This window comes from Anopheles bellator, chromosome 1 (assembly GCF_943735745.2).
Source record: "Anopheles bellator chromosome 1, idAnoBellAS_SP24_06.2, whole genome shotgun sequence".
Taxonomy (NCBI): domain Eukaryota; kingdom Metazoa; phylum Arthropoda; class Insecta; order Diptera; family Culicidae; genus Anopheles; species Anopheles bellator.
The window spans coordinates 35,159,255-35,173,013 of NC_071285.1; the positions used below are offsets into that span (position 1 = coordinate 35,159,255).

A 13,759-nucleotide genomic window follows, 5' to 3' on the forward strand; every position below is an offset into this window, starting at 1 on the left:
TTTTAACACTTTTCCAGCAACCGTCTCCGCCGGGGGACCGCTGGGCTACTCAGCATATATGTACTTTAAAAGCGTGACCCGAATGAATGAACACGATTCGAGGATTTGCTCCGGTGTTGTTGTTGGACCGCCGCAGCGTAAGAAAAGTGGACATTCTTTTGCAAATCACATAAATCGCCAGAAAGTACGCTTTCTCTTTCTCGTATTCGCGCCCGCTCTCTCTCTCTCTCACTCGCGTCGTGTTATAACCACAGGATTGATGGCGACGAAAACTTTCACTGCACTGTAATCGATACTAATTACGGAGATTTTTCCCACTTCCCACTGCAAAAAAGGGGCTCTAATGGCAGCCCAGCAGCTACTGCGATGGAAATTGACGTACAAACGGTGAGAGATAAACAACACATTAAACCGATCGACAATTGCGGGGACGCCCCGACGTGGTGTAAGGTGCTGCGCCACCCGTCTCCCTGTTTGGAAATCGTGCCCGCGACCCGGGTGATGTGATTTATGATAGTTTCCCTTCAAACGGTTGTCGCGTGATGCTACGCGAGAAAATGGCAATGGTGCGGCAGGCTTGGTAGCAACGGTAAAACTGACACCCCACCACGCGAGAACACTCTGGTGGGGCACTCTGTGGGAAGGAAAATCGCAATGAACCCCACCACCACCACGAACTGCACTCAGATTTTCCGTTGAATCCTTCCTGCGAACACTCTCCAACGAACGCACACAGAGAAAGCAGCGCTCGGCGTCACACACGACAAAAACTACTCTACCGTGAGGCGAACCGTATTTTCTGTGACACGCTCGGCCGCGACCAGGAGGAGCAGGTGTGCCCTCGTCCTTGTCAATAAATGCTTCGAAATGTCGTTGGCGTACAGTCGGTTTTTCGAAGCAAACAAGCGCGCTCCCCTCGGAAAATGCCAAGGCTTCCGCCGTTGGCCCGGTGCGTTCCTTTCTGCGCAACTGCTGTGTGGAAATGGAAACAGATGGCGTAAAGGACACACGTTCAAAGTGGTTCCAAGCTTGCTCAAAAATAAAGACACACTTTTCCGTTCCGCGCACTTCTACATTCGTCGTAGAAATGTGAATTTGGAGCATTTTAAATCTGCCTAAAGTAAGCCACATCAAACGTTTGCGGCGGATAACCTATTCAGCTTGGCGGCAACCGATGGGGAGGTTAGAGTTGCAACACAGAAGAGATCGTGCTGTGTGACGTAAACGGGATCTACGAGAATTACAAACATGACACCAACTCTTTACAATGGTTCGTACGTGGTTCGAGTGATGCGCTGTTTTCTATTTCCGATATTTGCTTCCGAGTGCTAACTGGAACTCTTGCATTGTGGTTTCTGTGTGCCAATTGCCGTTTCAAGCACATTTTAACATTTGACTTTCCATCAAATGAATGCGGTAAACGATTCTAGCAAATAGGTGTCATGCCTTCGTGGCCTTCAATTGGCGATGTGATTCAGTGAATTAACGGGGTTTAAGGTTTTTGTGGCAATTCTTGTGATGAGATTGAACCATTATAAAATTCCAGCAACTTTATGCCTCTTTCAAGCTATGTTCAGATGATCTCAAGCTTGCCTTTCAAACGGACCTGTTCTCGATGGACTCCGATGGTCGTTTTCTATTGTTATTATTTTCTTCCTTCAAATTGTCGAAGCAATGGTGTGACATCAACTTGCAAAAAACGGTTTACAAGATGCGTTAGTCACACTTAAAATTAAATCATAGCAACAAGACCAATAATGTTGAAAATGAGTAACGGTTAGCAAATAAAAGAGATTCAAAAAAACGAGATTAAGTGAATTTTTCCACGTTAATACACCACCAAACACGTTCATACCAAACGATCGTTCAAACAAACGAACTAACCCTGAATCGATCCCAGGTAAAACCATGGAGCAGCGAACGGCGTCAGCAACATGTTTTGGGGCTTTTTGCATCGGTCACCCCGTCTGCGGCCAAGTCATCGGTCAGGAATGCAGCGCGGAATGGTTCGCGGGAAGAGCGTATTGCAAATGCGAACCGCGTCGCCGGGCGTATATTTGTTTTCTTACCTTTCGTATCGCAGCGCCGTCAATAATAGCTCCCGGGAACACGGAACAACGTATTTGGGGTGCGCACGAACGGACAGTTTTGGGCTTTTTTGCTTTCCCACCTCAGTTTTATGTACTTTGCATAAACAAACCCAACCTCAATGTCAAACACCCTTGGATGATACGCGGTCGGTCGGTCGGACAAGAAGGGGTTCACAGGTGGACGGAAAAAGAGAGGGCCAAGGAACGGCGCGCGCATATTAAGACTGGGAAGCAAAAGAAAAACCGCACATCATCAAATAGTCGGCCGTCGGGTTTTGCCCTCTCTCCACCGTTATGTTCCGCCGTCACAAGGAGCGGAGAGTGGCCATTTGCACACTTGTTATTAAGTTATTTTTTTTACGTATGCATATGACTTGGCCAACGAGAATGTATGCAAAACAGCTTCAGCTATGCGGCGGAGTTAGTCCATCTCGCTCTCGCGCACGTTTTCCATTTCGATCAACATCAACAACAGGTCTCAAAGTGTCCTTCTCCGCGTTGCGCCTACCGAGGACCCTTCACGCTGAGGTTTCCCGCTACAGACGATCGACGATCGTTCTCTCCTTCTATTCCTTTTCTACCACCGTTCGTCATCCTCTTTCTTCGTCAGTCGCCCTTCTCTCTCCGTCCTCCTAGCTCTCTCTCGCTCTCCCTCGCTTGTGGAGCCATACATTGTACAACAGTTGGACGAAAGCTTCTCCCGCTCTTACCTCTTCTCGTTGTCCGGGGCTCACGAAGTCAACATTCCTTGCGTACGATGACGCTATGCTTTGCGTCGCTCTATGCTTCAAGGCTCCAGCGACGCTCGGAAACTCGGGACACTCCTCGCTCCGTCGTCTAATTCCGATATTTTCCTCTCACCGTACGATCATTCACCGTCCGCACAGAATGGCCTCGCACACACCCCTTTGCTGCCACACACATTCACGGTGCCCAACGATCACGGGAACACGGGAAAGGAACGTTTTCTCGGTGCCAATGCATATTTTTACATGTCGCTCCCTTTTACATACAGAGGTATCTATATGTTACAAGAAAATTGCTTTGCTTTGCGCGACACACACATGCTCTCTCTTTCTCTCACGCGCATCGCATCCCTTTTGTTGGTGGGAAACCGGAGGCGGGAGCTTTAAAACTTGTTTCTGGCCGCCAGCGTAACACCACTCACTGACGGCGGATCCGGGAACGCACGAACCAGCACGGTCACTTTGTCACAGAACGCGTTCCGATGATTCGACCACCGATCATCGATCTCCGGTGCTCTGGGTGTGCCGCCACTAAAAGGCACCGCACGGCCGGACACAGCCTCCGCTGGTATTTGCAAAACGCTTACACAAATTGGCACACACAGAGCTAAAGCTGGCGTCGTTTTGGCCAGAGGATCACCGATCACTCGTTGCGCCTGCTTCTGCTGAGTTTTGCTACTGATCTCTCCGATCCCGATCTCTCCGTGGCCCCGCTACTTTCTCGGGAAAATTGTATAAACGTGTCACACCGTTGCCTTCCGCTCCGACAGGTAATATCACATACAAGCGCCGAACCCGATCGACAACCCAACGAACCCGAACCAACGGCGGCAACTTGTTGTGTAGTGGTGTACACGGCCGTTTTGTTGTGTTGTGTCGTCGTCATCTCGCCGTTTCTCTTTCTACCGGGAGCATTAGCCTATTCTCGAGGGTTTCCAAGCCAAGCACTTCTCGCACCCTTCAGCTCCCGCCGCCAGTCGCTTGATCGCTTGCTGGATCGCAGACCTGCTGAACGTGGAACACCATGCATCGCGCTCTGGAAACGGCCAAAATCTCTGTCCATCAAATGGTGCAGACAAATTGTATCAAATTGTTTGTTTATTATTAGAGTCTTTGTATTTTTGTTTGAATATTGATGGTTGATTTATTATTATTATCACCACTTATTATTAGTTATTGTTACTTATTATTGTCAGTTGAGATACTGACGGGATTTCATCTGGCATAGTGTTGTACGTTGTGAAACGTTTCGTCGGAAGCACCACCAATTTGCACAGAATATCCTCCAAGGGATGGCCTAAACAAAGATTTTAAATTCACACAAAAATATGGATTCTTTTTAACCAACCTAATGTACAGGGTGGTCAAAAACGCGTGCACTTTTTCATTTGGTTATAAAACAAAAACGGCTGAAAATTTTTCGATGCTTGAACTTTTATTTTTAAAGCCGTCTTCACACCAAAATGAACTGAACGTAACGTTGCGAACGACGCGTTGTCTCATATGGGATTCTTTGCGACCCTTCACACCGCCGTCGACGAAAACTTTGTACGGCAACGACGAATCTGTATGAAAAGACAACGCTCCGTTTGTGTCGCCTAAAAACTTTGGCCAAGGTTCGTATACTTGGTTTTTGGGTGAGTGGGGCGAAGTGTTGTGTTTTGACAGATTATTTGTGTTTATATTTGGAAGATCAAGACACATTGAATTTTTGGTGCGAGAATTAAAATAGTTTTATGATGAATTTGTGTTTGTATTACAAGTAATAATTAAGTTAAAATTATTTTGCATGCTTGTGATACAAAAAAACGCCAAATGAGTAATCTTCGATTATTTTTTAACTACCCAAGATGTCTAATTGTTTTCGCCCGAACGAGAGGGCGAAAGACTTTTCCGTTGCCTGTCGCCGCCGTCGTAACCGGTGTGAAAGGTCGGAAAAAGCGTCGCGTCGAAACGTAATTAACGTTCCCTGTGTGAAGACGGCTTAAAGGTTCATTCATCACATTTAATCGTGAAAAATAGTTTCAGCCTAATTTCCATAACGACTGGTTTCGCTGTTACTCATTCGGTGGCCCCAATTTTTTAGCACATTTCGACTGTCTGTGGTCCTATCTCGGCAATAGCAACTTAAATTTGGGTGTTGAGGTCGTCAATATTTGCTGGTTTGTTCGCATAACATTTATCTTCGACCGCTCCCCAAAGATAATAACCCAAAGGCGTCGAATCGCAGCTTCTTGGAGGCCATTTCACATCACCATTTCTGCTGAATGTTCGACTTCCGAAGATGCGGCGCAAACAATCGATCGTGGTTGTCGTTGTATGGCACGTAGCGCCATCCTGTTCAAGCTAAAGGCCTGTGCACACAGAAACTGAAATGAACTGAACTGAACGTAGCGTAGCGAGCGTCGCGTAAAAACGCGTTGTCTTGTATTGGATTGTATGGGATTGTATGGGACCCTTCACCATACGAACCTTGGCCAAAGTTTTTAACCGACACAAAAGGAGCGTTGTCTATTTATACAGATTCGTCGTCGCCGTACGAAGTTGACGTCGACATCGGTGTGAAGGGTCTCATGCAATCCCATACAAGGCAACGCGTTTTTACGCGTCGCTCGTTACGCTACGTTCAGTTCAGTTCATTTCAGTTTCTGTGTGCACAGGCCTTTATTCAGGTAAAAACGGGCATAGTGAGAGGGGGCGTCTCGGGAGTCGAAATCTGCGGCTAGAAAAATGAAAAATTGACTCTGCGGGGACACACGATGCGTAACGTAACAAGTTTGACGTTAACGATTAATGCCAAACTGCTGCGCCTCTGTCAAAACGTTTACGCCTCGCGCGAGCCGTAAACCCGAGCGTAATTATTTTTTTCATACGCTTTGCTTACAAACAGAGGATAATTTAAGTTCTTATTTGCTGGTATAGCAACAAAATCGGAAAAAACAGAAAAAAATATTCAGAAATCAATTAATTTCTCTTTTATTTCTATTTTCTTGGACCAAAAACACGAACGTAAACACGTTTGACATTTCGTTTTTAATTTTTTGCTGCCACACGAAGCGTAAACGTTTTGACGTTACAAATTAATTTTACGCTAGTTTTCACGCTTCGTGTGTCCCCGCAGTTACGTTACGCATCGTGTGTCCCCGCAGAGTGTTTTTTTTGTTCGGGTATCGCAATAATGGGTCCCAGTCGCGCTTTCGCCCTTCTCTCTCTAGTCAGAAGAAGGGCAGAGACCAGAACCTCTCGCTCTCCGAGCGGAAAAACAAAGCATTTCCTGATCGGTTTCTAGGCGATGTTTTTAGCATGACATTTGTGCGTCTTTGCGCGTTCGTAAATCAGTAAATCAGTCGGAGAAAAGTAAACAAATAACTGCGGATGTGATAGAAAGAAGCATACCGATAAACCGCGAGACAGATGGCGATGGCGGGATAGCTTCTCGAGCACTTCCGGGGGCCGCGATTTCAGATACTCTTCCAGGTCCAAATTGGCCGGTTTTGTGATGAGTGAGGAAGAAGAGCCGCCCGCGTAGGAACTTCGTGCGCTGTTACTGAGGGTCCGCTGCTTTTCGCGTCCGTACTGGACGTTTGGCGTGACAGACGATTAAAATCGGAGAATTGGTATGAAAATCGGAGAATTGGTATGAAAATCGGAGAATTGGTATGAAAATCGGAAAATCGGAAAACCAACCAATACCAACAAAAACCAATCTGCTGTCAAATGAATTGTCGAAAATAATCCGAAACGCACATCAATGTTTGGTTCGTGTCAGTGGTTTCAATGTCTCCAATTGCGTTACGGATCTTTAATTTTCCTCCCCTATTTACAAACGTAGATGTGAGGGAATATCTTCATCTATTCGGACTGGAAATAAAACATCTTTACAAACGGCGAGCAGCCGTTTGTGCTCTCGTTTACGTTAGCACCGAGGCTGCGGCACGGTTAGTGATAGCTCGTCTTCATCAGCTGCTGATCATTAGCCATCGTTTAAAAGTCGAATACTCTGAAGTTGCTATGAATGATGCGGAAACGGACGATGCTGGAGAAATTAGTACCCCAAAGCGTCGTCAGGCACATTGAACAAAATATCACGAGAGCTATCAACGAACGTGGCATTTTACTACCAAGTATTGCATCTAATGAACAAAATGAATTTAACACCACCGTTTGAGCTACAGAAAGGATCGTCAGAAAATCTCCAAACCCTAAACCTAGCCTCTCATTCGCTACACAGCGCATCGGACGATGAATCGGAACTAGAATCGGACACGGAAAATATCTCGCTCAAGAGATTGAAACCGGCCACCAGCATATCTCTGCCGCGAACGATGAAAGTGGTTAACTATGACTGCCCAACCGAGCCATTAGTTTGCGTGAAGCAACAAAAAGTGTCGAAATTAGAAATACACCTTTCCGGGACCTCAGTCGATTCAAGTCGTACACCAAATTCAGAGGAAACCTTAAAAATAACCAGTGGCAATTGCGCTCCACATTCTGAGAGTGCACCTGTTACAGACGGTCCGAGGTCGTTGGATGATATTTTACAAAATCGAATCCCCGATGAACAAAGAGCGTTGCTGAATGTGTTCCAAAATTACACTCCCGGAGAACCGTCGGACAAACTGTACATAAAAAATCTCTCCAAACATGTGACCGAACAGGATTTGAAGAAAATTTTCGACCTTTTCTTCGAGCAGGATGTTCTCAGGGTAGTCGATGTAAAGTTGATGAAAACGGGTCGAATGAAAGGCCAAGCGTTTGTTTCGTTCGTTTCGGTGAGCGCGGACAAAGCCGATGAATTGAAGAAAATCGTGGCAAATGTGCTATCCGTAACGAACGGTTACATTTTAAAAGATAAACCTATGGTCATAAACCTATGCAAAAAACCTAATAAACCTATGCAAAAAGTAGTAAAAGCCAAGACTAATTCTGCATTTTTTATTGAATATGCAAACGTGTGGCCAATGGTGACTCTTTTCATTACTAAAAAATCGATACGAGTTAAACAGACGATTAAAACAACGTTGAAAAAAATAGTAAAAATACTTGACAAATTCGAATTTCAACAGCATGCCTGCCCATGATGTTCCGCCTTGTTAGCGGAATTCAGTTTGTTAGCGTTTGTGCCAATCGATCAGTAAAAGAATTATAACTAGCCAAATCTGTGTTATCCTTTCCCATCCTGTACAACTTATCAGCAACCCAAGAAAAGGCACTGTCTCAAGCCTGGAAGGGCGTTGCAGTAAAGGTGGGGCTTCCAGCCGAAAGGTGCCGGGCCAACTGACATGGACTTCGATCGAGGACCATAAGTGCTTCCGGAAGCATTTTGAAAACCCGCACTTTGGCGGGTGGAGGTCCACTGTTGCATCGTGCTCAAACCGATCCTACATAAAAAAAACGCACTGAAAAAAGCCGCAGGCGACATATGCATTCGCAGTAAGCAACATAATTTTGTTTGTTTGTTTGCGTTTCATATATCGCTACGATTTATCACAATTTATTTTGCCATTTTCTAGATCTGCGACGATGGCCGAACACCACTAACATCGTGGCAATGGTGGTACAAGGTATGACAATGGAATGAGGAGAAAATTCGATTGGCAATTGGAAAAACTTTGTATTTTGTTGTAGGTGAAAAAGCACGACCAAACATCAAGAGCCACCTGGAAGAAGATCGAGCGATTAAAGAAGCAGTCAAAGTTGGTGCCTTCTTTCGACTACAGCATTTCTTCGGACGAGGACGACATCCTTCCTTCCGTCTCCGATATTCCGTCCGATATTCCGTCCTATACAGTCATCCTTCCTTCCCATGCAGATATCCTTCCTTCCGTCTCCGATATTCCGTCCCATGCGCAGATCGCCAACAACGGCAGCAAACTGCTTGTTACTGATCTGCTGCCGTTGTCTTCGGCTGAGCAGGTGAAAATGGTCGAAGAATCCTCTTTGTCCTCGAAGGTCGAATGGTCGAAGAATTGTCCTCTGTAAATTACGAAGTTTGCAAGGACGAATTTGTGAACTTCATTCGTAGCAAATGTAGAAATCCCAAGCAAAAGACAGAGGAGAAATTAGTTAAGGAATGCATAGATTTTTTAGTTCGCGCAAAATTATTTGTAGACAGCGTTTGGGAGCAGACCAGAGAGGGTAAAAACCTTAAGTGGTCCTACTGTACTTTAAATTTAATTTATGCCGCAATTCCCAGTCTAGATCCAATTTTCGTTATGGAAAATGAATCAAAAATATATAAATATTCCTTTAATGTATTTAATTTAACAACGATAGATCCGTTGCAAATCGAAGCGTGTGGACGCTCCACAGATAGCTACGATAAATGACTTTGAGAGATCGTAGCTATGCATCGTAGCGTGTGGACCGGACTTTAAGTGGGATCCACTGAACACTATGCTTTTAAGCGCATGTTTACTGTGCCTCATGCGACAGTTGGTTGCATTTGAATTGAAATTTGAAGTAGGGCTGAGAAATTCAAGATTTCTCTTATGTCTCAGCTCGAAAGATATCGATAGGTATAAAAAGAATGTTAAGTTTCCCCCACCGGAAAACGTACGTACGTATGTTATTTTAGTAATTGCATCATAGTTCGAGCTTTACGTTGTTGTACCCCTTTTTTACTTCCATTGGGTATCTATACATCGTGTTCCTTGCCGATTCCGCGCACAAATACGTCCCATTGCTTCTCCAAAGTTTGGGTGATATTCTGGCGCTCCCCGTCACTAATGGCGCTATACCTGAAACGAACGGACACCGTTTAAAGACTTCTCGCGATCACACCGCGAAGTGTGAGCAATTTACTTGATAGAATCCCAGACGAGCTGTTTCAAAAAGCCCAGCCCGGTTGACGGAGCTATGGCCATGAAGGCGAAGTAATAGTCGTAGCTAACGCCTTTCGCATCCCAAAATCCGGGGTCGTCGGGTGCAATCGTGATCGGTATGTTTTGTGCCACATAAAACCCGGCAGGGTGGTTCCGGAGGTCGTTTACTAGTCCGAGCACCTGGTTTGAAATTGGACAAACCTCGAGCACGATTTGCTTCCGGCGAACTGCGTGCCACAGAATGGGATGCTTCAACAGCGAGTATCCGTGCCCGATGCGCCTGGTGTCGAGCAAAATCGCATCGATCAGATTTTGGTCTGCTTCGGTGTAGTATCCAACTGCGACGGATGCAAATTATAAAATCAAAATCTTACTTCACTGTAAAACCGTGACGGCCCCATACCTGTTTCACCGGCATGAAAAAAATATCTAGGAAGAGGTGGTCGTAACAGGGCAGCGGCAAACGTCTTCAACGATCGATTGGCATCCTCCTGACCGACAAGATCGAAACCGACGACAAATCCTGGCATGGTACTTCTAAGGGCACACAAGGAAAGCGAATCAGACTTGTAGACAATTATCTTATGCCCACAAACTACGGGTTTTACTTCACCTTAAACTATCGTAAACCTTGAGCGAACTGTTAAGCTCGTCATCGTTCATGCTTTTATGCTTTGCCAAGATGAGCTTCACTCCTTGAAACGTAGGGTTCTGGATTCGAAACTCAGCCACGATCCGATGCAACAGGTACGCGACTTCCAAAGGCTCGTACTCCTTTCCATTGGCGTCAAACAGCCGAGAAAGGGACACTCGTAGCTCTATGTAGATCACATTATCTTGGAAAAACTCGTGCAGTAATTGTTGATGGTACGCCTCGAAAAATGGTTTGTACTGCAGAAAACCCTTCATCGCTTCGAAACAAGTTTCAAAATCCCGCCACAGATCATCGATCGAGGCAGATCCTTGATGGCGCAGGATGGTTGATGGTTTCAGCTTCATGTTGATAATGGCCTCGAGCCAGCGATCAAAGCTCTCTTCACCGTCCGCCCATTCCTTACGCATATCGTTTATGTTGCGAGTCTGATTCACCGGGCAGTGGGATAGTGGTCTGAAAACGGAAGGAAATCTAGCATTAAACACGTTTCCGACGCCGCAACCAGAAACTTACCTAACGGTAAAGTAGTGGCGCTCATCGACGGAACACAGTCGGGCTTCGGGACGGTACGTTAAATTGCGGATGACCCAAGTGGACGAAACGGCGGCAGTGTTGTGCAAATGCAGCACTGCTCCTTTCGGCATCATCTTCAACGCCTTAAACACGTTGCTAACTTCGATCAGTGGTTTTGCCTGAAAAAATGGCATTCCGGCAGCCAGCTGACCGGGCGGCGATTGAAGTTCGTTCTTTTTCATGTGTTTCATGTAATGGTCAGCTAGCGATTCACTTGGGCTAAGAAAAACCTTCCCTCCGAGACCGTAGCTGAGTTCTGCTTTCACGATAGCTTCCCGCATCTGCTGGTATTCCGTTGGGCCAGGCGAAATGTACAAGGTGTGTCCGGGGCTCCAATGTTCAAACACCAACAGTAGAACCATCTGAACAATCATCCTTAACCGGACTGTTTCTGGACAATCCGTGACACGAAGGATCCTGGAGTAACATGCGAACTAACGATGAGGCACAGTGACTTACCAATCCGAACACCACCTAACCAATCGGAGTGGCGCTTTACCGCCAGAAATAATGGATTTCAGTGAATTATTAATAAACCCTTCATCTTGTCCGTCCCACACACCACGGGGCAGGTAACGAAGTGGGTCTGGGAGTGAAAAGAACATATTTTAATATGCACAATAAACAGTGATTTGCCCCATTTGTGCTATCGTACGTGGTCAACATTGTGTCCACGTTGGGTTTTTAGTAGCAACAAAGCACCAAACGCCGCTGAAAAAGCACCGATGAATCGGTTCCAACGCAAAATAGGTCAGTTAGAGCATTAACATGGGGCGAACGTGCTAAATCGGAATACTTTTCAGAAGACAATTTTCGATACGATTCATGCTTCAATAACGTAATTCATAGCAGAAATCCTGCATCAGGAAGCAATAGGTTGGTGGTTGAAACTTTTCCCCACTGCTTATCAGCAACAATTCTATTTCAATTGTCTCTTCAATCAATTCTGGCCGATAGCTACGCGACTAAACTAACGGGTCCTCAAAAAAACGCAGCGCTCCGTAACACGCGCATGATAAGGAAATACTCGCATCTCGAAAACACTGATAACCTTTAGGGCACGAATTCATAATCGAATCGTCGATCCTGCTTTTGAAAGAATTTCGGAACATACTTAAAAGCAATGAGCTAACCGAAGTCTGATGAACAATCTTTTCCCCCGTTCCTAGGAATAAAGGTGAAAACGATGCCATTCGTCGCAAAACATTTTTCACCTTTCGGTTTACATTTGCTTTATTTGTCTGCCAGCCACGTACACTTTCACGATGTTTCGGTCATCGCCCACGTAAACGAACTTCTGGATAAGTTCCAGCAACTGCTGCGATTTGCTCCGTGTCTTCGTCATCGCTTCCGGCAGTCGGTTACCACCGATCGGAAGTAGCTCCGTGTCGATTAGCAAAGCATCAAACTGCTTACCGGCCACAAAATTTCCCACTACACCATCGAGCGCCAGTGCTTGTGCGCCCCCGAGGGTGGCCAAAAACAGAGCTTGCTTATAGGTCAGCGTAGTGTAGCTCACTGGCTTTCCGTTAGCCGGTGGCCCAACGCGTCCCGTCCCTTGAACGTTTTGCGTTTTCATGAAATGTAAATGCTGTGATACAGCGAGTGCGGATCTCATTGCCGCCAGGATGGACATTTCGCTTCCCCCCGACACATCCGTACCGAGGCCAACCTTGATACGTGCTGCCAGCAGCCTGCGCACATCACAGAACCCCGAGCCCAAGTTTGTGTTCGAACTGGGGCAATGCGCGATCGACGTACCACGGTCGGCCAGAACCGGTAGCTCCGCATCCTCCAGATGGACTCCATGTGCCAGCACGGTCCGATTCGTTAGCAGACCCGTCGCATCGTAGATGCCGACATAATTCGGTGCCTCCGGGAACTGTTGCTTCACCGTGTCAATTTCGCCAAGATTTTCCGAGACGTGCGTTTGCACGGGCAAATCGTATTCCCGGGCCAGTTTCGCCAGCTCCCGGAGTAGCGCATCGTCACAGGTAATAGCAAACCGGGGAGTCACTATCGGGCGCACAAGATCACTCTTCTTGGCCAGCACGTAGCGTATGAATTCTACGTTGGCTTGGAGCGACGCTTTAGTATCACATTCGCTAAAGGGGGGCGCACAATTAGTCGGTCAGTCCGTTACCGATGGGGCAGTAATACACGTACATGTAAAAGTCGGGACACATCCGATTCGATGATACCTTTCCAACGAAACCTCGCTGGCCTTGTTTCAGCATCTCATCCACCAAAATCTTATTGGTGTCGGTAAAGATCGACGCAAAGTAACACGCGGTCGTCGTACCATTGGCAATGGTAGTGTTCTATGGGAAAACAGGGTAATGGTTTGCGATTGGATTCCGATCGGTCACCGAACTCCGACATCGGTTACTTACCACCACGTACTCGTACACGGGTCCGGCAAAGTTGGCATCACGATAGTTCGATTCCAGAGGGAATGTGTAGGAATCTAGCCATTCCAGCAAAGGCTTATCCAGCCCTAGGCCAATGTTTGGGACTTGTGGCGCATGAATGTGGCAGTCGATCAGACCCGGCAACAGAAACTGCGAGGACGAAAGTTGAACCGTTTCGTACTGCTCGGCTTCCGGTAGCAGTGCCCGCAGCTGAGATCGGTCACCGGCTGCGTAGATCTATAAAACAAAACATTAAACGATGGAATAAACAAACTGTATCGCACGTAAAGTCAACACGATGATCGTGACCCAGACCTTGCCATCGTCGACCGCCACAAATCCGTCTTCCAATATTTCCAACTCATCGAGAGACTTGCTGTGCACGACCTGGCCAAGAAATAGTTGCTTCATGATCTCGCAATTGGCTACGCTTCACTAAATCTTATCAACCGTACGGAGC

At 46.4% G+C, this 13,759-nt stretch overlaps 3 protein-coding genes across 4 annotated transcripts; 1 reads left to right on the forward strand and 2 right to left on the reverse strand.

Moving 5' to 3' along the window:
• The first annotated feature begins 6,194 nt into the window (after positions 1-6,194).
• LOC131214881 (uncharacterized) lies at positions 6,195-9,057 on the forward strand. 2 transcript variants are annotated; one of them, XM_058209217.1, is made up of 4 exons: positions 6,195-6,594; positions 6,669-8,269; positions 8,350-8,400; positions 8,465-9,057. In XM_058209217.1, exon 2 carries the CDS (start codon positions 6,973-6,975, stop codon positions 7,915-7,917), a length of 945 nt encoding a protein of 314 aa, XP_058065200.1. In that variant the 5' UTR covers positions 6,195-6,594; positions 6,669-6,972; the 3' UTR covers positions 7,918-8,269; positions 8,350-8,400; positions 8,465-9,057. The 2 variants fall into 2 exon arrangements, with proteins under 2 accessions (XP_058065200.1, XP_058065201.1); XM_058209218.1 differs by having other exon boundaries at positions 6,195-8,269.
• A 416-nt stretch (positions 9,058-9,473) lies between these two features.
• On the reverse strand, positions 9,474-11,262 carry LOC131215494 (adenosine deaminase 2-like). Its single transcript, XM_058209884.1, has 5 exons — positions 10,829-11,262; positions 10,274-10,768; positions 10,064-10,197; positions 9,641-9,998; positions 9,474-9,576 (listed from the first exon to the last, which is right to left on the reverse strand). The coding sequence occupies exons 1-5, from the start codon at positions 11,260-11,262 to the stop codon at positions 9,474-9,476; spliced, it is 1,524 nt and encodes a 507-aa protein (XP_058065867.1).
• An 848-nt stretch (positions 11,263-12,110) lies between these two features.
• Positions 12,111-13,759, reverse strand: LOC131216308 (guanine deaminase). The gene is made up of 4 exons (XM_058210761.1): positions 13,615-13,759; positions 13,282-13,536; positions 13,055-13,209; positions 12,111-12,993 (listed from the first exon to the last, which is right to left on the reverse strand). The coding sequence occupies exons 1-4, from the start codon at positions 13,708-13,710 to the stop codon at positions 12,111-12,113; spliced, it is 1,389 nt and encodes a 462-aa protein (XP_058066744.1). The 5' UTR covers positions 13,711-13,759.